This window comes from Tachysurus vachellii, chromosome 1, assembly GCF_030014155.1.
Source record: "Tachysurus vachellii isolate PV-2020 chromosome 1, HZAU_Pvac_v1, whole genome shotgun sequence".
Taxonomy (NCBI): domain Eukaryota; kingdom Metazoa; phylum Chordata; class Actinopteri; order Siluriformes; family Bagridae; genus Tachysurus; species Tachysurus vachellii.
The window spans coordinates 39,556,665-39,580,879 of record NC_083460.1 but is presented as its reverse complement, the minus strand read 5'-3'; the positions used below and the strand labels follow the sequence as shown (position 1 = coordinate 39,580,879).

General features: G+C 37.2%; 1 protein-coding gene and 1 long non-coding RNA gene across 2 annotated transcripts in view; both read left to right on the top strand.

Annotated features, from left to right (window-relative positions):
- galnt18b (UDP-N-acetyl-alpha-D-galactosamine:polypeptide N-acetylgalactosaminyltransferase 18b) overlaps positions 1–6,663 on the top strand; it is a 110,466-nt gene extending 103,803 nt beyond the window's left edge. The window contains exons 10-11 of the mRNA XM_060887968.1: positions 1,413–1,577; positions 5,895–6,663. Of these exons, the coding sequence (XP_060743951.1) occupies positions 1,413–1,577; positions 5,895–6,041 (312 nt within the window). The 3' untranslated portion in view covers positions 6,042–6,663. The remainder of the gene's footprint in view (positions 1–1,412; positions 1,578–5,894) is intronic.
- A 16,179-nt stretch (positions 6,664–22,842) lies between these two features.
- LOC132842881 (uncharacterized) lies at positions 22,843–23,748 on the top strand. Its single transcript, XR_009648082.1, has 3 exons — positions 22,843–22,859; positions 23,406–23,476; positions 23,602–23,748. It is a non-coding gene; the product is annotated as an uncharacterized LOC132842881 (long non-coding RNA).
- Positions 23,749–24,215: the final 467 nt, after the last annotated feature.

Genomic DNA, 24,215 nt, shown 5'->3' with positions numbered 1-24,215 from the left:
TCCTCACCATCGCAGTGTAACTGTTAACACGTTCCACTGTTTGTTTGTGTTTTTATGGCTCTCTGGCTCGCTGCTAAAACACAATCACATACAGCTCTGCGTCCTCGGATGGCTTTATCGTTTAAAGTACCTTCTACTGGAGCGAAAAGTATCCAAGTCATTTTTTTTTCTTCGCTGATGTAATTTTAGGACCGTGACTATGCAATCTCTGTTAGGAACCAAATTTACTGTGGCTCAGAGTTTTTCAGGCTGCCTCAGATGTACAAACACTTTTATTTGTAGCGTATCATTTCATAATAGTCGTATTTTTTTCCCTTTTTATTAACCTTCTGAAATATGTACAGTATATACACTAATTAATACACTTATTATTAACTCTACTTACTTAATTCTTCACTAATTAATGCACAGATTTAGAACCCTATATTAGTGTACCATAGAATTATTAGAAATAAAAGATTATTATTTCTATTCTAGAATTATTTCTATGGTTTTAGTTTTTATTTGCCTTCTACTTCCATTTTTCAGATCCATTTAAATTTGTTTTCTATACTTTTTGTAATTATAAATATATTTAAAAAATACAGTGTATACAGCTTCTAAGTGTCAAGGAGTATGTGTGTGTGAGAAAGAGTGTGTGTGTGTGTGTGAGAGAGAGAGAGAGAGAGAGAGAGAGAGAGAGAGAGTGTGTGTGTGTGAGAAAGTGAGTGTGTGTGTGTGTGTGTGTGTGTGTGTGTGTGAGAGAGAGAGACTGAGAGTGAGTGTGTGTGTGTGAGTGTGTGTTTGTGTGTTAGAGTGTGCGTGTGAGAGAGTGAGCGAATGTGTGTGTGAGTGTGTGTGTGTTTGTGTGTGAGTGAGTGTGTGTGTGAGAGTGTGTGTCAGTGAGTGAGTGTGTGTGTTTTTTTGTGTGAGAGTGAGTGTGTATGTATGTGTGCATGTGTGTGTGAGAGCTTGCTTGTGTGTGTGAGAGTGAGTGTGTATGTATGTGTGCATGTGTGTGTGTGAGCTTGCTTGTGTGTGTGAGAGTGAGTGTGTATGTATGTGTGCGTGTGTGTGTGTGAGCTTGCTTGTGTGTGAGAGTGAGTGAGTGTGTGGGTATGTGTGTGTTTGTGTGTGAGTGTGTTTGTGTGTGAGCGTGAGAGTGTGTGTGAGAGTGAGAGAGTAAGAGTGTGTGAGTGTGTGTGTGTGTGTGTGCGTATGAACCCCATTCAAGATGAATTCCTGCACCAGACCCAGTATCCCTGTGATCTATATAAAAAAAACATTTGAATTAATTCATTTATTTTTTATTGCATGTTTTATTATCTCAGGTAACATGAGCTAACTTTTAAACGTATGTTAAACACAGTCCTGTGTGTCGTACTCCGTGTCGGTAGCTCGTGTCTCAGTCACGTGTTTTGTTTGACTTCCAGAACGTGTACTACAGCAGCACTCAGCAGCTCCACGTTGGCGTTCTCAGCCCCACCATTGACGACGACGACAACAAGTGCCTGGTGGACGTGAACGGACGGCCGAGGCTGATCGAGTGCAGCTACGCCGCCGCCAAGCGCATGAAGCTCCACTGGCTTTTCACTCAGGTAACAACCCTCGTAAGAGACATTACACCCGAGTGAAGTAACAAGGAGCTGAAAACGAGTGTGATGAGAGGAGCGTGTGAAACTCTCTAACCTCCGAGCTAATCCAGAAGCCTCGTTAGAGCTTACAGACGGAAACCTTGTACACAACAACACTCGGTTTCCTTAGTTTCAGTCAGATGTGAACTGTAAATGTATGGTAATGGCTCTACCTGTCCCTGGTAGGTGCTTGGGCCCCGCATCATCACACCATGAAAGTGCACAGCACATTACTGGGTGAAGGAAGATGCCAAAGCAGAGATGTAATTAAAGCGCTTTATTATTCAGAGAAAGATCTGCGGATTTTCATCTACAGTATGAAGCAGAAAACACAAAGTAGCTTATAGAAGCACAGAAGATAATAACTCCTAAGATAAACGACTGCCACGAGCTAGACCAGGAATTTGCTTTCTGTTGATTACTATTAAGTCTGGAATTTAAAAAAATGATCACACACACACTCTCTCTCTCACACACACACACACACAGAGGAGATTTTGTGATTTTCTAAAGCATTAAACAAATTAAAAGCTTAAATATTAAAAAAAAAAATAATAATTCAAAATAGATTTCTATTCACATAATATGACAGAACATTTATTATTGTTTTTATTGTGAGTTAATGAAATAATTAATTAATTTATTTACTTATTTACTTATTTTACTTAACCTTTTTTTTTATTATTATTTTTACTTTTTTTGTTCTCTTTTTTTTTTATTTATCTGCGAAAGGTTCCCTGCGAAAGGCGACGTTTTATTGCTTAATTTATTTTTACAGATTCGAATTTTATTTCCTACTTTTAAAAATTACCTTCACATATAAATAAACTAATAAATGAATACATTCATTAATAACAATAAACTTTTTTTTTTTTTGAATAAAAAAAAATTAACATAAACTCGTTCATTCGGTCAAACTTTCGGCTCGTTTTGTGCGTTCTGAGATGCTTTTCTGTTCAGGAAGGATTTACAGATCGGCTCTCTGGGTGTTTTTTGTTTTCTGTACCGCTCTGGATAAGAGAGTCTGCCAAATGCTGTAAATGTAAATGATATGAAGTGTGAACTCTCCAGACGGTTGTGTGTGAGTCATCAAAACCTCACGTCATTCTGTTGACTTTTTTAGTTGTGTTTTTTTTCACATGCTCATATTTGATGTGAACATAAACTGAAGGTGTTCCTAATAAAGTGACGTATTCATTTATTGGCCATTTTGCCCCAAACGGTGACATCGTTATCACAGGGAATGAGGTGGAGGATGATTTAAACCCACTGCTGCCTCTGGCCCAAATGTAAGATTTAAACCCTGTGTGAAGTCCTCACTGTGGTTAGATATGGATACAGACATCATTGTCTGAGTGTTTACTCTGCTCTAAATCACAGGGCGACTCAGCTGTGAGCGTTTAGCCTCAGTGTTCGCCGGAGCGCTAAAGAAAGTAATCGTACGTCACCGGTGTAATTTGTCTGAACGCAGTAATTCGAACACCCTTCTTCACACCTGGCGTGTACGCCGCAGGAAACGCTGCGCTTTAGGTGATTGTGTCTGGTGTGAAGCGTCCACCGTAAATCAGAGAGAAATTGCACTGAAATGAGGAATATTTCCCAGGCAAATAAACAATGCTGTGTGTGTGTGTGTGTGTAAGAGAGAGAGAGAGCGAGAGAGAGCGATAGAGAGAGAAAGAGGGGAAGAGAGAGAGAGAGAGAGATTTTTGACACTTGCTTGTTGTTGTTTTTTTTGCTTAAATTAAATGACACCAAAGGGCAGAATTTTTCATCTTTAACCACGAATGAACTCAACGAGAAATAAACAAAGGCTTATTATCAGATCAGAGGAACCTTCTAAAGACGTGCCCTCAAAAACTATCGTGTTTTCTTGTTGTTGTTGTTGTTGTTGTTGGTTTTTAATTCTCTTTACCCAAATTCCTTTTTTTATCAGGTTCAGGTTCAAAGCCTGAGTGTTTTAAAAAGATGTAAATAAGACAAACAATAACAAGTATAATAAAAGAAGAGAAAAACAATAAGGAATAAAACATATGACAAGATATACAGTAGATTATCAGTTTATTACAGAAAGATTAAACGATTAAATATTAAGTATTAAGGGGGGCACGGTGGCTTAGTGGTTAGCACGTTCGCCTCACACCTCCAGGGTCGGGGGTTCGATTCCCGCCTCCACCTTGTGTGTGTGGAGTTTGCATGTTCTCCCCGTGCCTCGGGGGTTTCCTCCGGGTACTCCGGTTTCCTCCCCCGGTCCAAAGACATGCATGGTAGGTTGATTGGCATCTCTGGAAAATTGTCCGTAGTGTGTGATTGTGTGAGTGAATGAGAGAGTGTGTGTGCCCTGTGATGGGTTGGCACTCCGTCCAGGGTGTATCCTGCCTTGATGCCCGATGACGCCTGAGATAGGCACAGGCTCCCCGTGAACCGAGTAGTTCGGATAAGCGGTAGAAGATGAATGAATGAATGAATATTAAGTATTAAATTAATTGAAATAAATTACATATCTAATTCTATGTTATCTAATTCTAATGTTATATATATATATAACATACAATATCTCTCTCTCTCTCTCTCTCTCTCTCCTCTCTCTCTCTCTCTCTCTCTCTCTTTCCTCTCTCTCTCTCTCTTTCTCTCCTCTCTCTCCTCTCTCTCTCCTCTCTCTCTCTTTCTCTCTGTCCCCTCAGAATAACTCAACACACAGCCATTAATGTCTTAACCGCTGGCCACAAAAGTGAGTACACCCCTAAGTGTATGTCCAAATTGGGCACTCACCAAAAGATGTTATTACCATGGCAACCACTAGTAGGACTGCCTACTATAGCACAGTGACTAGCTTAATTTAAAGTAGATCCATAAAAAATTAATTCATAATAAATATTAATTTTCATCAGATATAAAAACAAAGTTTCCTGGAAAAATAATTTTGTTGCTTTTCTGATTTTCGTGACATAAAATGTTTAATTTCAAGGATTAAAAAAAAGCCTTTATTTTATCGCATAAACATTACAGCATGGTGAGCACATGGTCAGCCGGCGCCTTCGTTCAGAGGCCCAACAGCGGCGTCTCGGCTGTGCTGGAGCTTGAACGCAGACTTTCTGATCATCAGTAAAGAGCCTTAACCACTTACTGTAATTCCCTTTTAGCCTGAATAATAAGATTAAATTCAACAAATGCTGTGTTTGTTTTTCATTCTAAAATTTCTACATTTCTCTTTTCCTTCTTGCAGTCTGGATCGCTTCATATTAACATGTTTACCGATTAGAACCAAATTACAGCAGGAGATGATAAGCAGCTTTATCAACCAACACACAGAAACAAGCAATTACATTGTTCAGTAACCTGAAGGCTAAACTGATTTGCTATGATTAGGACTCGAGCAGCAGGACGCCTTGTACTTCACGTCGGTAAAAAAGCAATACAATTAATTAGCATCACGTTGAACTTGAACAGCTAAATTACTATGACGAGAACGCAGTCGTTAATGAGCCGTTACAACGAACTGCCTAGGGTATATTTTTAGAACATATTAATTCCGTTTGCATGAGTACTATAATGAGGATGTGAGTTTAATAAAAAACAATAAATACAGAAAAAAAATATAATTACGTTTTCTGATACCAAAATTAGAACAAGTATTTCTCCGAGCATTTTTATAAAGATATATCGATTTCTGAATCAATTTTCAGATTTACGATAATACGTATGATAGTAGGCGTTCCTTCCACTGGTTGCTATGGTAATAATATTCCCCCAAAGGATGTAGCTAATAATATTAATGTATTAGAACAACCACATTAAAAGAAACCTGTGAACTACTTCTTGTGACTCAACGCCATCTGACCAATCAGAATCTAGACCATTCTTTAATTAAATGCGATGGTTTGGTCAACAGCAGGTCAGAGGTCAGTGATGCAGGCTGGTAGGTTTCAGTTTGATATCTGAGGCTTCATTGAGGTTTTTTTCACGATCCCACTGAGGAAAACCGGGCAGCAGTTAAACGGACGTGAAAACACGGATTTCGCTTTGTTCGACATGCCGTCTTGCCTCCGAGGCTTTCTCGGCTCTCTTTTCTCAGCGTGTTTGTGTTTTGCAATCGCCTGCCTCGCAGTGTCGTTGCGGTGCAAAGGGTTTTAGAAGCGGCACTCTCTGCAGCAACTCTCTCTGCAGCAGCTCTCTCATCCTTTAGCTTGGACGCATGCTGAGATTTCAAAATAACTCCGAAATGAAGTGCTGCAGTACCAAAGAATGGAGAATGGATAAATAACTTTTTTTTTCCCTCCCCAGAGAGGCTCCATACAGAACAGGAAGTCAAAGCGATGCCTCGAGCTTGTGGAAAACAACGAGAGCGAGTTTGGCTACGAGCTCGCCGTCCAGAAATGCAGCGGACAGAAATGGACTATCACCAGCGTCCTGCCTGGTAGCACCTTGTAACGGGATTGCGAGAGAGTCGAGGACACTGGAGAACACAGATAAGCCCGAATGCTGACGTGGAGACCATGATGCACCTGGATGTCTCTAATCGAACTTGACATCATATGATAAATGTTAAACATTTTTATCCTTAGCTACTGTACATGTGCATACGGATCAGCCACGTCTGGCAGCTTGGCCACCGGAATATTGATATTTTTATTGAATATTTTCTTATTATAAGATTGAATACCAAATATAATATACTGTAAAGCCTATTTCTAGATATTTTCACTTACTTAATGCTTTTTGCCAATTATTATTATTATTATTCATGCTACTTTACAGTTATTTATCAAAATGCACAAAAAAATCGTATTAAATCTGCGATTTCGTTCCTAAAGTGTTGTTCATTTTGGAGAATTTACATAAAAACGGATTTGGAATTCTTTTTTATTCGTTGTCACCAATAAGCATCGAGAGGTCGTGCCACATCACCTTATACCACATCTCTCGCTTTCACACACACACACACACACACACACACACACACACACACACACACACATTATTGAGAGTTGAAGAAAAAGTGAAAAAGGTAAGAAACGTCAGAGTGAATTTTAAAATGACCCGAAAGTTCACATTTTAATAAGAAGAACAAATCAATCCTTAATATAATAATAACAATAATAATAATAATAATAATAATAATATTCGCTGATAAGTATTTCTATAATTCCTTATAACTAAAACAAACGATGATTAAAATGTGTGAAATGCACAAAAATCGATTATTATCAAAAATGGTAAAGAAAAAATGGATTCCGATTCAGAAAACCACCTCAGATGTTTAACATCTGAATTTTAATTGTTTTTTTGTTTTGTTTTTTTTTTAATTTTACACGTGAAATCCTGACAGATTAAGACATGTTGGCTTTGGCTCACTGACTGAATTTGTTTGTGATTGTTGACCAAAAATGCTTGATTTTGCTTTTTTTTTAAATTTATTTATTTATTTATTTATTTATTTTACAAAATTTGGGATGCAACTTTAAATATTTTGGAGTATTTTGTGTTTGTTTCTGAAAACTAGAGGGACTGAAAAAGCTAGCAAGTGATTTTCCTTCTCTAGAATTTGTTCAAATGCGTTCATTTCCTTCCGTATAAAAAAACAAAAAACAAAAACACAAATCGTCAATTGGAGAACTGAAATCGTAATATTCGTATATAAGCCTTTGCTACATCTGCACTCGTTTCCATCATTGCTTTAACTTTTGGCTTTATTCTTTGTTTTCTTGCGCTGTATACGTTTTACATATTAATATAATTATTATCAGTTCTTTTTGCCCAGGAGATCCGAGTTTACGGTAAACACGTCGTAAACGCTCGTGCACAAACTTATTCAACATATTCTCTAGAAATAGGCTTATTATATTGTATATTATATTTGCTATGACAATAAATTAAGAAATATTGGATAAAACTGCTACTACAGATACGACTGGCACTTTGCGTTGGAGTTTCCACAGCGTTCTCTTTTGTTCAAGGTTTCATTTGGATTTGTGTCGACTCGATGAAGGAATCGATTCAGCGATTTTTTTTTTCTTTGTTTGTTTGTTTAGTTTTTAATTAAACGCATTCGCTGCCTATTTGCTACCGTGTAGCACCGTTTTCATGCTGTATTTCATTCCTTCTAGTGTCTCAGGTTTGTACGTTGAGCTTATTTTGGAATCGAGCTGTACAATTTTTTGGGGACATGCCAATGCGTCGGCGTGTGTCTGGATACAAATCGACTATTTTATATCTTCATGTAAATCTGCGTATTTATAATATATGGCATTAAAAAAGAACAGATGGTTGGTTTGTTTGTTTGTTTGTTTATTGATGTGGTTCGAGCGTGATGTTAAGCTCCTGCTATAATTAAAACACCGGTGACAGAAATCAACAGCTGACTGAGCAACACGTCGCTCGTGCCAGCGTGTAACGTGCTGTTTTCTCCGAGCGTCCCTTTATCCAGCAAGTGAAATACTAATCACTGACGTGTTGACGTGTTTCAGCATACACACGTCTTGTACCGCTGATAAGATTCATTCAAGTTCAGCAAGATAAGGATCCATACATGTGAAAAATGGAAGCCATGAACAAGCCTCTTTCTCAGAGGGAATGCTGTAGGAAAGGGTGTGGTTTCAAAACTCTTTTCTATCACTCTTTTCTTCATGTTGAACTAATTACAACCAGTCTGTTACAACCAGGAAAATAAAGGTCTGAGTTTCAGGAAAGATTGTCAGGCTCTGTAGGACCATGAGGAAGGACATAATCATGAGAGAGAGAGAGAGAGAGAGAGAGAGAGATCCACAGCCAGCTCTCACACTCAGTGCATTAATCTATCTATCTATCTATCTATCTATCTATCTATCTATCTATCTATCTATCTATCTATCTATCTATCTCTCTATCTATCTATCTATCTGTTTGTCTATTTATTTATTTGTTTGTTTATTTATTTAGACAAAACAAAAAAGAATGACAGAAATATGTGTGGCTTTCATTTCCATTCTGAACAACGGTCATTAACAATAGTCAACAACAATAATGATGATGCAATAAATTTTAAAATTCCATGACAGTATTAGATCTATCTATCTATCTATCTATCTATCTATCTATCTATCTATCTATCTATCTATCTATCTATCTATCCTGTCTGTCTGTCTGTCTATCTGTCTGTCAGCTACTACTGTTTCAGAAGTTGTTTTTTAATAATAAAAAGCTTTAGAATTAAAAAGAAATACGCAACTAACGTATTTTTTTCATATTATAATAATAAAGCTACTACCCTTTCAGTTGTTTAAAACCATACTGCTAATGATAGATAGATAGATAGATAGATAGATAGATAGATAGATAGATAGACATGCAGATAGATAGATAGATAGATAGATAGATAGATAGATAGATAGATACACATGCAGATAGATAGATAGATAGATAGATAGATAGATAGATAGATAGATAGATAGATAGATAGATAGATAGAGTAGGCATGCAGATAGATAGATAGATAGATAGGCATGCAAACAGATAGATAGATAGATAGATAGATAGATAGATAGATAGATAGATAGATAGATAGATAGATAGATAGATAGATACACATGCAGATAGATAGATAGATAGATAGATAGATAGATAGATAGATAGATAGATAGATAGAGTAGGCATGCAGATAGATAGATAGATAGATAGATAGATAGATAGATAGATAGATAGATAGGCATGCAAACAGATAGATAGATAGATAGATAGATAGATAGATAGATAGATAGATAGATAGATAGATAGATAGATAGATAGATACACATGCAGATAGATAGATAGATAGATAGATAGATAGATAGATAGATAGATAGATAGAGTAGGCATGCAGATAGATAGATAGATAGGCATGCAAACAGATAGATAGATAGATAGATAGATAGATAGATAGATAGATAGATAGATAGAGTAGGCATGCAGATAGATAGATAGATAGATAGATAGATAGATAGATAGATAGATAGATAGATAGATAGATAGATAGATACACATGCAGATAGATAGATAGATAGATAGATAGATAGATAGATAGATAGATAGATAGATAGATAGATAGAGTAGGCATGCAGATAGATAGATAGATAGGCATGCAAACAGATAGATAGATAGATAGATAGATAGATAGATAGATAGATAGATAGATAGATAGATAGATACACATGCAGATAGATAGATAGATAGATAGATAGATAGATAGATAGATAGATAGATAGATAGATAGAGTAGGCATGCAGATAGATAGATAGATAGATAGATAGATAGATAGATAGATTGATAGATAGATAGATAGATAGATAGATAGATAGATAGATAGATAGAGCTAATACACTTATGGAAAAATGAAATAAAAGCTACTACTGTTTTTGTCATCTTTTGTTGACAAATAAAATAAAAAAAGCTTAAAGCGACTAGCATTTCACCTACTAGTAAATAAAAAAAGGAGAAAAACAGAAAAACATGAACAAATTACAAAATAAAAACAAAGCAAAAACACAAAGTCAAGGTCTGAATTGTATAAATTCTTTATCTTAGAGCAGATTCAGAAGTAAATAGAAATGCTGCTACGTTACTCTGTTCTTTATGATGTAAATGAAAAGCTACTTCAGTTTCTGAAGTACAAAACAAAACAAAACAAACTTCTACCCTTTCAGTCATAATAAAGCGTCACAGTTTTGTAAAGTCTCAGAATCATAGCAGCTTGTTTGGATTTGCGTAATGATCTATTTTTTAGGAGGCTGCATAATTTTGCATCGTAATCATCACGCTTCATTTCCTTTTCCTCGCCTCCCCGCTTTAACTCACAGCTGCCTTCTGATGCTTATTTATCTTGTGCCCTACAAAAAAAGGAAGCGGCTCATTTACAAACGTGATTGTCAGTTAAAAATGCCGTGAATTTTTCATGATGTTGGTGTAAAGATGAAGGAGTACGAGAACAGAGACGAGGTCAGCCGCCGCGTGGGAATCATCTGTTTTAAAGAATCTGTTTTAAAGAAGCCTTATAGCATCAATACTTCTTTCAGCCATTCATCTTTTCTTATCCTTACCGTGTGTGTGTGTATATGGGTGTGTGTATGTGTGTGTGTACACATACTGTACATCCCCTACTATAGTGTCACACTAAACTGCATTGCGTTTTATCTAGAGTTCTAAACATGAACAAAATCACGTGATGCACATCTATAATTTACACTTTTAGGTTTTTACACACTTCACATTATGTTGCATACATTTGTAAACATGTACTACTTTTTTTAACGTGTTTTTTCCCACAACTGACTTATTCTTATATGATATTTTTGACGTGATTTATTTATACTTACGTGATTCTCTTCACATTAGTCCTTTATTTTTATCTGGTGAACCTATGATTCATTCATTTCAATTCATTTTTTTTTTTTTACGCATGATTCATTTATTTCCACGTGATTTTTTTCCCACATTTTCCCACAATTCTTTACATTGAATTAATTTATTTTGATGTGATTCTTTAAACACTGATTCATTAATGCCCATTTGATTCTTTACATTTAATTAATTTATTTTGGGGGGGCACGGTGGCTTAGTGGTTAGCACGTTCGTCTCACACCTCCAGGGTTGGGGGTTCGATTCCCGCCTCCGTACCCGGTTTCCTCCGGGTACTCCGGTTTCCTCCCCCGGTCCAAAGACATGCATGGTAGGTTGATTGGCATCTCTGGAAAATTGTCCGTAGTGTGTGATTGTGTGAGTGAATGAGAGTGTGTGTGTGCCCTGTGATGGGTTGGCACTCCGTCCAGGGTGTATCCTGCCTTGATGCCCGATGACTCCTGAGATAGGCACAGGCTCCCCGTGACCCGAGGTAGTTCGGATAAGCGGTAGAGAGTGAGTGAGTGAGTGAGTGAGTAATTTATTTTGATTTGATTCTTTAAACACTGATTCATTAATGCCCATTTGATTCTTTACATTTAATTCATTTATTTTGATGTGATGCTTTAAACACTGATTCATTACTGCCCATTTGATTCTTTACATTTAATTCATTTATTTTGATGTGATTCTTTAAACACTGATTCATTAATGCCCATTTGATTCTTTACATTTAATTCATTTATTTTGATTTGATTCTTTAAACACTGATTCATTAATGCCCATTTGATTCTTTACATTTAATTCATTTATTTTGATGTGATTCTTTAAACACTGATTCATTAATGCCCATTTGATTTTTTACATTTAATTCATTTATTTTGATGTGATTCTTTAAACACTGATTCATTAATGCCCATTTGATTCTTTACATTTAATTCATTTATTTTGATGTGATTCTTTAAACACTGATTCATTAATGCCCATTTGATTTTTTACATTTAATTCATTTATTTTGATTTGATTCCTTAAACACTGATTCATTAATGGCCATTTGATTCTTTACATTTAATTCATTTATTTTGATGTGATTCTTTGCGCGTGACATTTTCCTTTCCACAAGATTTTTTACACATGATCATTTATTTTTATCCGATTCTTTACGCGTGATTCATTCATTAACATGTGATTCTCTACACATGATTCATTCATTTCCGTGTGATTCCTTTTCATGTGAATCCTATATTTCCATGTTTTTCCTAAACATGATTCATTTACATTAACATGTTTTTTTTTTACATGAATCAATAATATGATCAATTAATGAATTGATCTTATTTTTCATATCATTTTACATGTTTTCAATTGCTCGTTCACTTTTCCCACAATATCTCATATTACTTCCATAATCACATGTAAATTGTGTGTGATTATTCTGTACACGTCTGTATTTGAATAATAATCCTGGCTCATGCCATGTTTTCTTGCCTTTAGAGCATTTATGATGAAATCAACATGAAGAGAAGAAGACCGCGAGAGGACGAGAGACTGCAATGGCAGACTCTCCAGCCGTCACACTTTAGCTTGGTGTTTAAAACACTTTAATTTCCTTGACTTTTATGATTTATGCTTTCAAGATTTTTTTTCTTTTTCCCTCAGGAATAAGTGTGAGAAGAAAAAAACACCGGCAATAAGCTGGATAAAGTGCCCGTGTCTCTCTTCTACTCCTATTTATATCTATTATTCAGGTGTCCTGAGGGAGAGCAGCAATGAAAGAGAAGAAGCAGACCTGTACACACACACACACACACACACACACACACACACACACACACACACACCAGTAATAAAACTCGAAAGAAAAAAAACATCTAGGAGTCAACGCAAGTGATGAAGCTCCTCTAAAATATAGCAAACATTCTAAGCGAGTGATTTTAGCAGATATTTCATCATAATATTTCTAACAAATGTAACATTTAAGTTCATTCACTCTGGCCTGTGAGATTTATTATAAATACGGTCATTACGCAGAGCCACAGGGAGGCCGAGCGGGACGGCGATGTTAATGGAGTTTCATCAAAAGATAAGAGGAAAAGCCACTTCAGAATGTAGGACTTTTTTTTTTTTGCTCATTAGGGGTGTGTTGCAATGTTTCTGAGATTAGATCACAAGTCCGGTCGCTTTGAAGACAAGGCCGTGCAGAGGAACCTTTCTGTCATGATGCATCATTGAGACAAAGAGTTAAACACAGATGATGGGAAACCAGGTTTCCATGGAAACATTGATTAAATTAAAGATGTGTAGTGAGCATGTGTAACTTTTAATGTGTCATTGTCATCATTGCTGTCATCTTCATGGAGCCTGCAATTGTCATGACCATCGTCATTATCATCATCGTCGTCGTCAGAACCATTGACATCGTTGTCGTCATCAGAATCATCCTAATTGTCATCTCTGTCATTGTGAAAATTTACTGTTGTTCAGAATGGAAATGAAAGTCATTAGTGTTTATCTTTTGGGTTTGTTTAGATAGATAGATAGATAGATAGATAGATAGATAGATAGATAGATAGATAGATAGATAGATAGATAGATAGATAGACATGCAAACAGATAGATAGATAGATAGATAGATAGATAGATAGATAGATAGATAGATAGATAGATAGATAGATAGATAGATCTATTGCATCATAATCATTCAGTTGTCATTGTTGTCGTCATAAAATATTACTGTTATTCAGAATGGAAATGGAATCAAAAAGGAATTTAGGTAAATACTGTAAATAAAGGAATAAACAAATAAATAAATGGACAGATATAATAATAAATGACAAATAGATAGATTAGCATAGTTGTCATTGTTGTCACAATGAAAATCTGCCTTTGTTTAGAATGCAAATAAAAATACTACTGTTTCTGTACTTATTTCTGGCATAGATAGATAGATAGATAGATAGATAGATAGATAGATAGATAGATAGATAGATAGATAGATAGATAGATAGATAGATGCAAATTATTCAGAATGTAAACGAAAGTTTCTGTAATTCATTTCTTATTTAAATAAATAAACAGCCAGAGAGAGAGAGAGAGAGAGAGAGATAGATCATCATAATTGTCAAGTGTTTTTGTTTCTTTGACTGTTTGTTTGTTTGTTTGTTTTTTTACATCCAACAAAGCAAATCTTCAGTAAATTAGATGTGGCTTTATTACATTTCAGAGTGAAGAAGAAAACCCAGAAGTCACGATGACCCGTTTTCCCGTTCAGTCCTCGACTCAGCAGGAAAAGTTCACTTCATTACAGTTTTTAATAAAGAGACAGCATGTGTGAGGAAAGATTAGGGATATTAAACCGAGCCGAATTCTGCTCACCGTTTGACCCGAGTGCATCTCGTCTCGGGCCGTGTCCAGTTATTACACAGGATATAATAACACCAAAGAGGTGATCATGTGAAAGCTGCTATTAATTTAGCTTTAGAGTTGATTATTTTCCTAGAAGAGTACACCAGTCTTGCTTCCTCTTATATGACTTCATTTTGCTTACTGTTTGTAATTAAACAACGGTTGTAATTAAATGTTACATTTAATGCCTAAGTAACAAGTTAGCTCCTGTTATGGCTTGCATTTAAGCAGCTATAAAACAGTTGTTCCATCACCAGCTAATCTTTTCTTTCTTGTAAACTTCCCTGTTACTGCGAGATCCTTATCTAAATGATAAATCACTTCTCCTAACAGAAAATATCACCAGAATATTTGTTAAATTACAAGACTTTTAATGCATTTATTAGCCGAAATTAGACTGACCGTCTTTAAAAAATGCTGTAAATGCTGCAACCAAACAATATTCTTAAGAATGAGATCAGAGCAGTGAAAACACCAGAAAACACAATGCATTGTGGGATACATAGAGTTTTTGGCAGGGGTGAGAATTCTTATTCATTCATTCATTCATCTTCTACCGCTTATCCGAACTACCTCGGATCACGGGGAGCCTGTGCCTATCTCAGGCATCATCGGGCATCAAGGCAGGATACACCCTGGACGGAGTGCCAACCCATCGAAGGGCACACACACACTCTCATTCACTCACGCAATCACACACTACGGACAATTTTCCAGAGATGCCAATCAACCTACCATGCATGTCTTTGAAACCGGAGTACCCGGAGGAAACCCCCGAGGCACGGGGAGAACATGCAAACTCCACACACACAAGGCAGAGGCAGGAATCGACCCCCCAACCCTGGAGGTGTGAGGCGAACGTGCTAACCACTAAGCCACCGTGACCTTCCCGCTGCTTCAGCTGTATCATTCACAACATGTTGCGGTGTCATCGACTTCACAACCTTGTGCGAGGAATGGATACGAGAGATATTGTAATGTGTCCATGTTGAAAACATCAGATACTCTTTCAAAGGATCACGGAGATACTTTTATAAAATCTGGAGCCCTGTACTGGGATTTTTTGAGAATCCACTAGTAATATGTGGAGAGCCTTATTAGAGGACTACTTGACCAGACCTTTTATTTATTTATTTATTTATTTATTTATTTATTCATTCATTCATTCATTCATTCATTCATTCTATTAGATCTATTTATTTATTTATATTTGTTTATTATTTGTTTGTTTGTTTGTCGTTGGGCCTCATGGGAGGGTTGTGGGTGGGGGTTTTGTTGCATCATTTTATTTGTTTCATGTAAATTCTCTTAACAAGCATCCTATCTCATTCTCTGAACAGCTGAGCTAATCAACTGTGCTAATACCCTGATGTCTGCAAAAATGTAATAAAAAAAGAATGAAATTAAAAATGAGTTGCTTGTTAGTTGAGTGTTAGGGATCAAAGTTAAGTTAAAGATCAAAATGCCAACACCACCATGCAGCGATTATCCTACACAGGCTCACAAGGAACCTGGAGTCTATTCCAGGGGACTCAGGGTACAAAGCATGGGGACAGGACACATCACACACATTCACACACTGCAGACAATTTAGAGATGCTAATCAGTCTACAAGGCATGTCTTTGGGCTGGACTAGGAAGCCAGAGAACCTGAAGGAAACCCCTGAAACACATGGAGGAAGCAGGAGTAGAACCCAAACATGGAGGTCTGAGGCAAACGCGCAAACCGTGAAATCACCAAAATTTCAACAAAAAAGTGCAAAATTTAAGGTGTATCACTGAAAACATACAGACATCTGTTAAAAAAACCCCCAAAAAACTTTAAAGACAAATGTGCAAAGTTACAGTACAAATGAACAGCAGATATTCTGTAGATATATATACTATCTCTTCTAAGCTGTAAACTGTGCTGCTGCTAGTAAATTACTGTTAACTTTACAGTGAATATTTACAGGATTATTTAGCAGATGCCCTTATACAGAATGACAAAGTATTATTTTTTCTTTCTCATTTTATACAATTGAAGGTTAAGGGTCTTATGCAGGGGCACAGAAGTCGCAGGTTGGTGAACCCGGGGTTTGAACCACTAAGCTACCAAATCTTACACAGCATTAAGCTTCTCATTGAACAAGCTGTTTCCAGAAAATTCCAGAAATAGCTTCTGATATCGGAACTCAACAAAACTGTGCTAATACGGTCAACTACAAGACTCTCTTGTCCACCCTCAGGAGTCTTGGCAGAATAGTTTGCTTCCTGCCTGGAAGGATGCTCATATCAGGTAACAGGAGTGACATCTGCTCCTTGCAGACTCTCCACTGGTGTCCCACAGGGCTCAGTACTTGGTCCTATTCTTTTCTCCCAGTATACTCACACTTGGTAAAGTTATTTACTCACACGGGTTCTCTTACCACTGCTATGCTTAGGATACACAACTTATCTTCTCTTTCCCCCCCTTAAATACCACAGATTCTGTTCAGATCTCAGCATGTCTGGCAGACATATCATCGTGGATGATGGCTCATCAGTGAAAGCTCAATCCCAGCAAAACTGAACTGCTGATCATCCCAGGTGATTCATCCCCAGGTCACGATCTTGCAATATCCCTGCATAACAATCTGATCTCCCCTTCAGCCACAGCTCGCAACCTTGGGGTAACCATGGACACTCAACTGTCCTTTTTCTCGCATGTTGCTAATGTGACTCGCTCATGTCGGTACCTTCTCTACAACATAAGAATTCGGCCATTTTTGTCCACACAGGCTGTACATTCTTGTTTATTCTCTTGTCATCTTCAGACTGGACTACTGCAACACACTGCTGGCAGGTCTACCTATGAACGCAATTTATCCTCTGCAAATGATCCAAAATTCAGCTGCATGACTTGTTTTCAACCTGCCTAAGTTCTCGCATACTGTACCGCCCCACTGCTACGCTCCCTCCACTGGCTTCCGGTAGCTGCACGCATCAGATTCAAAACACTGATGCCAAAAATGGACTAGCTTACCTCAAAGCCCTCATCATTCCTCGCACTGCACCTCGCACCCTCAGAGCTACCAGCACTGCTCAACTGGTTCCACCATCTCTCAGGGGAAGAGGTAAGTAAGTCTAATACAAGACTCTTTTCTTTCCTGGCACCGAGGTGGTGGAATGAACTTCCCCTAGGGGTCCGGACAGATGAGTCACTGGCTATTTTCAAATGACAGTTGAAGACTTATTCCTGAAACACTTCAAATAACACTTCCTTCCCTGTTTGCTGTATTTAAAAATAAAGAATAAATTTATTAAGTAAAAAAAAAACAAAAAAAAAATTTTGAACAGTGGTTTAGGCTCATGGTATCTTAAGTCTGTAACCTAGTGAACCAGAGTTAATGTATTCAATGATAGAGACTTAAAAGCACTTTTGTACATCGCTCTGGACAAGAGAGTCTGTCACATGCTGTAAATGATACTGCTGCCTTTAAAACACATGGATCATTTATTTATTTATTACATTTTTTATTGTATTATATTTTATTTTAATGTGCACTGATTTTAGCGGGAAAAACACATCGAGATTAAAAATCTCTTTTCCATGAACATCCTCTCCAGGATAGGCAGCAACACAGATTAGCACAGACACGAACATGCGCACAAACATCTTACAAATGAAGGAAATTACAATATAATCAAACGTACATTAAGAAGAGGATCCATTCGAGCACATAACTCGATCAGGTTGAACATCTCCAGCCAGATGATTCTGTTCATAAGACATTTAAAATCACTTTAAACAACATCAGCTGCAAATTATTCCAGGCAGCAGGAGAAGCCAATTTAAAGGCCTTGTTTTTCAGAGTTCAGTGCGCACCAACGGAGATACCAAATCACCTCAATAATTTGCCTTACTTTCATCTGCAAAATCAGTAAATGTATATTTATTGCAAAAGAAAATTCTTTATATGTATTTTAAAAGACGCTGTTAACTTTTATGCTATGATTATTATTATTATTATTATTATTATTATTATTATTATTTGAATTTTTTTTTTAATTTTAGTATTATTTTACAAACTGTTTTCTTTTATTACTTTTTTTACTTGTATTAATTTTATTATTATGTAGAATTTTTTTTTTTTAAAAAATTTATAAATGTTAATGTTATGTATGTTAATATGTTAAGAGACTATTACTGTTTTTTAAAACAAAGTTAACAATAGCATAGATAATTATCATAAAAGATTTCCCAGGAAACAGTAAATACATTTTAACGTCAATTTAAAAAATGGATAAAATGTAAAATGTAAAAAAAAAAGTATAAATCTCTAAATTTGAAAAGGCAAATTGAGCTGAAATTCCTTTTTAATAGATGTTTTTTAAAGATACAAAGGATTATTAAGCAATTTCTATACGTAATTTGAATTTTTTGTTCCATACTTAAAATTTCTAAAATAAGATTTCCATCATTTATTGTTTATTTCATCAGTTTATTTATTAAAGCAAAATTATCTGTCATAATCCAGTAAATAATCTGGAATAATCCAGTTTTAAGATTGTAAATGTAAATATGTCTAGAATTAGGATTAAATTAATTCAGGTTTGATATTTAATATCAAATCTCTTATTAAGGAAAGATATATAAACGTTTTTTTTTTTTATTAAAGAAAGCAGTTGTTTTTGTCCAAAAAACATATCCGACTCATGAAAACCATGGGTCGCCATGGGAACATGTGAAAACGTCCTCTCGGCTCTGAGACGAGCGAGTGAAGGTGATCTGAAGATTAATACTCGCTGAGATTGACGCTTTAGTACCCGTCGCTTCGACTCGAGGATTTATCACCACCAACCTGCCATGTGAAGTGTATGTGAAGACGTTAACGCAGTGGAGTTTTAAATAATAGATTTTCAAGAGTAAAACAAAGCCAGCGGCTCTGTGGTGACGCGGGTTAGAGGTGAAACTCTGAGGAGCAGTTTTTATTTTATTTCCTCTCAAATATTTTGAGTCGTTTTTGCTCCACTTGGTGAATCCCTTTATACTGTAGTATATCAGCACCACAGCACTGGTGAACTCTCAGTTGTGACTGCTGCGGTGGAAGTCTTGTAAAAATAGCACACTGGTCTATGTGTAGATTTATTCACAGAAAGGCAAGCAAACAATGCCAAATCACAGAGCTTAAGCGGGTCGAGAAAACATGCACAGTGCGAATAAAAACGAGGAGTCAGTCAGCAATACGAACAAAACCGAATCACAAGGCAAAAAAAATAAAGAAAACTGCAAAACGTAGCACAAACAAACAGACAATAAGTACCAGAGACAAACAAGCGCTACACCCTCGTGCTAGCGTTAGACAATCGTTTGAATGTCTGCTCTTCCAGAAGTGGAAGGTTGACATGGAAGTGGTTCATACTCTGGTGACGGCTCCCTCTGGCAGGCTGGAGAGGGATTTTCTGGGGTTTTATTGGACTATTTCCTGCCTGAACATCATGCCTGTTTTTCATCTCCTGTGTCATTTATGTGCCTTTTATTTGTTCAAGAGTCAAGAGTCAAGAAGCTTTTATTGTCATTTCAACCATATATACTGTAGCTGTTGCAGTACACAGTGACATGAGACAACGTTTCTCCAGGATTGTGGTGCTACAGTACATAAAACAAAGACCGGGCTAAGGACATTCTGTAGTAAGTTAGTCCTAGATACATAAAGTGGAACTGTGCAACCTGGTGCAAACAGTGCAGGACAAGACAAACAAGACAGTGCAGGAAAAGACAAACAAGACCGACAAGACAGTGAAATGTGACGTGTTTTGCATCTCTCAATCCTTAACCTGTTCCCATCTCTGCACAATTGTACTCATGTCTCCCCAATGACCTTTCCAATTTATTTCTGCAATCTTTTTTTTTTTTTTTTGCCTTGTAGTTGTGTGCCTCCTGTTTCCAGGTTTTGTTTTCTGTTCAGTTCTAAAGTTTCCTGTTTTTTGAATTTTTGCTCAGAATTTCCCCGTGTTTATTCGGTCTTGTTATTTTCTTTTAATAATACCCCTGTTTCCTGTTAAGGTGGGGCTGTCCCTGTTACTACTGTAGGTATGACACATTCTTTTGAAGCCTGTGATTGGTTGTCTAATAAAAAAAATAGTACTGTTTTTAAATTCTGGTCTATTATAAGCCTTGACTTTGTCTCCATGTTAAGATATTTAAGGCCACATCATGTAGGGATTACGTTCGTGACCGATAATACAGTATTAGAGATGTTCTAACATCTGTATGTTATAAATGTAAATGTGTAAATGTAAACATCTCTGATACAGAGCAGAAATGTCATAGAGACAAATTATATCATTTCTGCTGCTGTGGCATTTTGGATCTGTTTCAGAGATGTTAGAGTATCTCAAAATGACACACTGGTAGGATTTCTGCTGTGTCTGAGATGTTATCTTTAATATGATTGGCTACAAAAATAATCCCTACACGATCTAATCTGTATCATATTATTAACTCACTATTATTGTTATTAAATAGTGTATACAACACATTTCTTCTCCCTCTTCACCTTTTATTCATTTTCTCCTCTGATAAAGAAACTCTTAATCCTCTTAAAAGTCCTCCTCACAACTCCTAACACTTTTTGACCTCATGAGCTCTTTAAGATGCTTTATAATTAACTTTTATCTTTACTGAGATCTTTTCATTAATTTTAAGGGGACATGCACACATTTCTAAGAATTCTCACGAATACGAGCCATGAGATTTAGGAAAAGCAAACAAGTCCTTATAGGATAACAAAAGCATTCATCGGCTACTTCCTTCTGTTCACTTGACCTTGGTTAGCTGCTCCCTCTGATCTGACCATGGCACGACAAACAAGTCTTCTTTCTACTTTCTTTCTCCATCAGTTACACAACATTTACATATTTTCCGTTACACTGCACACATGTTGATTCATTTTCCTTAGCAGTGCAGCTACAAATCACAGGTTTAGATGATTTCCCACAGGCCAAAAAAAAAAAAGATTTCTTCTTAAATATTTGCTGTTTTTTTTTTAAGCTTTTTTATTTTATTTTATTTTATTTTAGATGGTTTATAATGGGGGGGGGGGGGGGGGGCACGTTCGCCCCACACCTCCAGGGTTGGGGGTTGATTCCTGCCTCCGCCTTGTGTGTGGAGTTTGCATGTTCTCCCCGTGCCTCAGGGGTTTCCTCCGAGGAACTCCGGTTTCCTCCCCCGGTCCAAAGACATGCATGGTAGCTTGATTGGCATCTCTGGAAAATTGTCCGTAGTGTGTGATTGCGTGAGTGAATGAGAGTGTGTGTGTGTGCCCTGCGATGGGTTGGAGATAGGCACAGGCTCCCCGTGACCCGCGGTAGTTCGGATAAGCGGTAGAAAATGAGTGAGAGAGTGAGAGAGAGTGGTTTATAATGCAATTGTGATCATTTTCCATTTTCATTAGGATGACATTCTGTCCAGGTGAAAGAAATATCCTTCAGCTAACACTAATGCATTTACACTAATGTTTAATTAATGTGAACTGTCCTTTTTAAATAAACCAGTAAATAAATATTAATGTTTATACACAGTTCCATAGATTGGTCTCCATTCTTAAACGTCCTTCACGTATTAGACAAAACATGTTAACCTTTTTTAACCATTACGCTGGTGTTCCGTTGTCCCAGAGGAATAGAAATGGACTTACGGGGCATTTTGGGACAATCAGTGTAAAGAAATAAATGATTTACTGTCTGTGAGTCTGATCTAAAGTGAGTCAGGAGTCTGTTGGCTTTCAGTGTGAGATGTGTGTTTTTTACTCTGTTGATAATCTTACACAGAATTTTAGTGGCTGAGGATAAACACCTTAAATTTTTAAATGATTGCATCTCAGAAAGCAGAAATGGGTTTGATATCAGTGATTACTTCGAAGATAGAAACATTTGTGTGGAAACAAAATGAACCCTTTTTTCTGACATGTTTCCATGAATATATTGTCCCTAGTTGAGCTTCATATTAACACCATTGTGGAGTGAGACATGACAAAGACATTCAATAGTAAACATCGACATGACAAAACAGGAGCAAACCTAATTTTTTTCTTAGTATCACAATCATTTTGTCAAGGACTATTGATAGAGTGAGAGATTGAAAGATCTCGTTCTCTCTCGTTCTATCTTTCCTTCCATTTGCTCTCTCTCTCTCTCTCTCTCTCTCTCTCTCTCTCTCTCTCTCTCTCTCTCTCTCTCCTCATGCATGGTGCAGGAGTGAGTGTGGTGTGTGGAGCGTGTAAGAGCCATTGGCAACTTATCAATTTGTGCACTAAGCGCAATTTTTTTCCATTCAAACATCTCGGATATATTATATATATTGTGTGATTGTGCGCATGAGGAAATAACTGTGTGTGTGTGCTTGTGTGTGCAGGTGTGTGTGTGTGCAGGTGCGTGTGTGTGTGTGTGTGTGTGTGTGTGTGTGTGTACAGTACTACACCTCGCACCCTCAGAGCTGCGAGCACTGCTCGACTGGCCCCACCATCTCTCAGGGTAAGAGGTAAGTCTACTACAAAACTCTTTTCTGTTCTGTTCTGTTCAGACATACTGTACTTCTTCACCTCCTACTTCTTTTGAACTAGCACTTCCTTCAATGTTTGTTGTATGTGTGTAAAAAAAACAAAACAAAAAAAACCTTTGAACAGTGATTTAGTCACGTGGTATCTTACGTCTGTAACCTCGTGAATAAATGTTAATGTATTCAATAATAGAGACATAAAAGCACGTTTGTACAGTACGTTGCTCTGGATAAGGGCGTCTGCCAAATGCTGCAAATGTAAATGTAAATGTGTGTGTGTACGATTGTGTGTGTGTGAGTAGCATGTCAGACAAACATGGCGATGGAGGATCCAAATACAAAGTGATGTTGTATGTCATCTTGTATGAACAGTGCAGTCCTTGATTTGATAAATAATGGTGAGAAAGTTGGAAAACTGATTCAAAAAGGCATAAAGATTAACAATGAACTTAAATTAGTTTCAGCCCTCAGTTCTCCAGCGAAACAAGTGATACTGTTTAATGTCCCTCCTTTTAATACAGACAAAGTAATTGGTAAAGAATTGGCTCGGGACTGGTGTCTGGTCTCCCCATTAAGAAAATCTCCCTTGGATGTAAGTCTTTTGTCTTTTGGTCTTTTGTAAAATGTTTTTTTATGATACTTAAAGAAGGTGTGGCAAAGCTGAATGCTGTTTTTAATTGGATGCTGACATGAAATGTTTTAAATGTGGTAAAACAGGGCCTGTCCTGAGAGGCAGAGTGTCCCCGGTGTCTCTGATCGACCGTGGTTGGATGCAGCTGGACCTGCTAGGGTCGTTCCCTCTGTGACTTCAGTTAGGCCAGCTGCTGAGGGCCCCGGAGCTGCTGCTGCACCAGAAGCAAAGGAGAGTGAGCCCCAAGCCCAGACTGCAGCCCAGAAGCCCACTGGAGATGCAGCAACCCCGTAGAAGCCCTGGTCAGCTGAAATGGTCGTGGAGATGCCATACTTGGCTGAACCAGACGGGAGAAGCTGTGTCTGGCTGAATCGGAAGAAAGGCGTTGTCAGGACTCAGCCCGGATGTGCATTCGTTTATGTTCCTCGTCACGTGTATGCCCCGCCTTTCTCTGCTCCTCCCATCTCCACACAGCTGTTGCCCATTGTCATTATCATTGTCTATTTAACTGTGCCGCGTTGCCTTGTGCAGCGCGGAATATACTGTTGTCTTGGTTGTTTCGTCCTGTCTTGAGTTTGTGTTAATGTTTCGTGTTTCTTTTCTTATTAAACCCTGTTTATTTTGCTATCCTGCATTTGGGTCTGTTTTATCCTGCGTTCATGACACTCGTCCTCAACTGGGAAAAGCCCAGTGGCTTCTG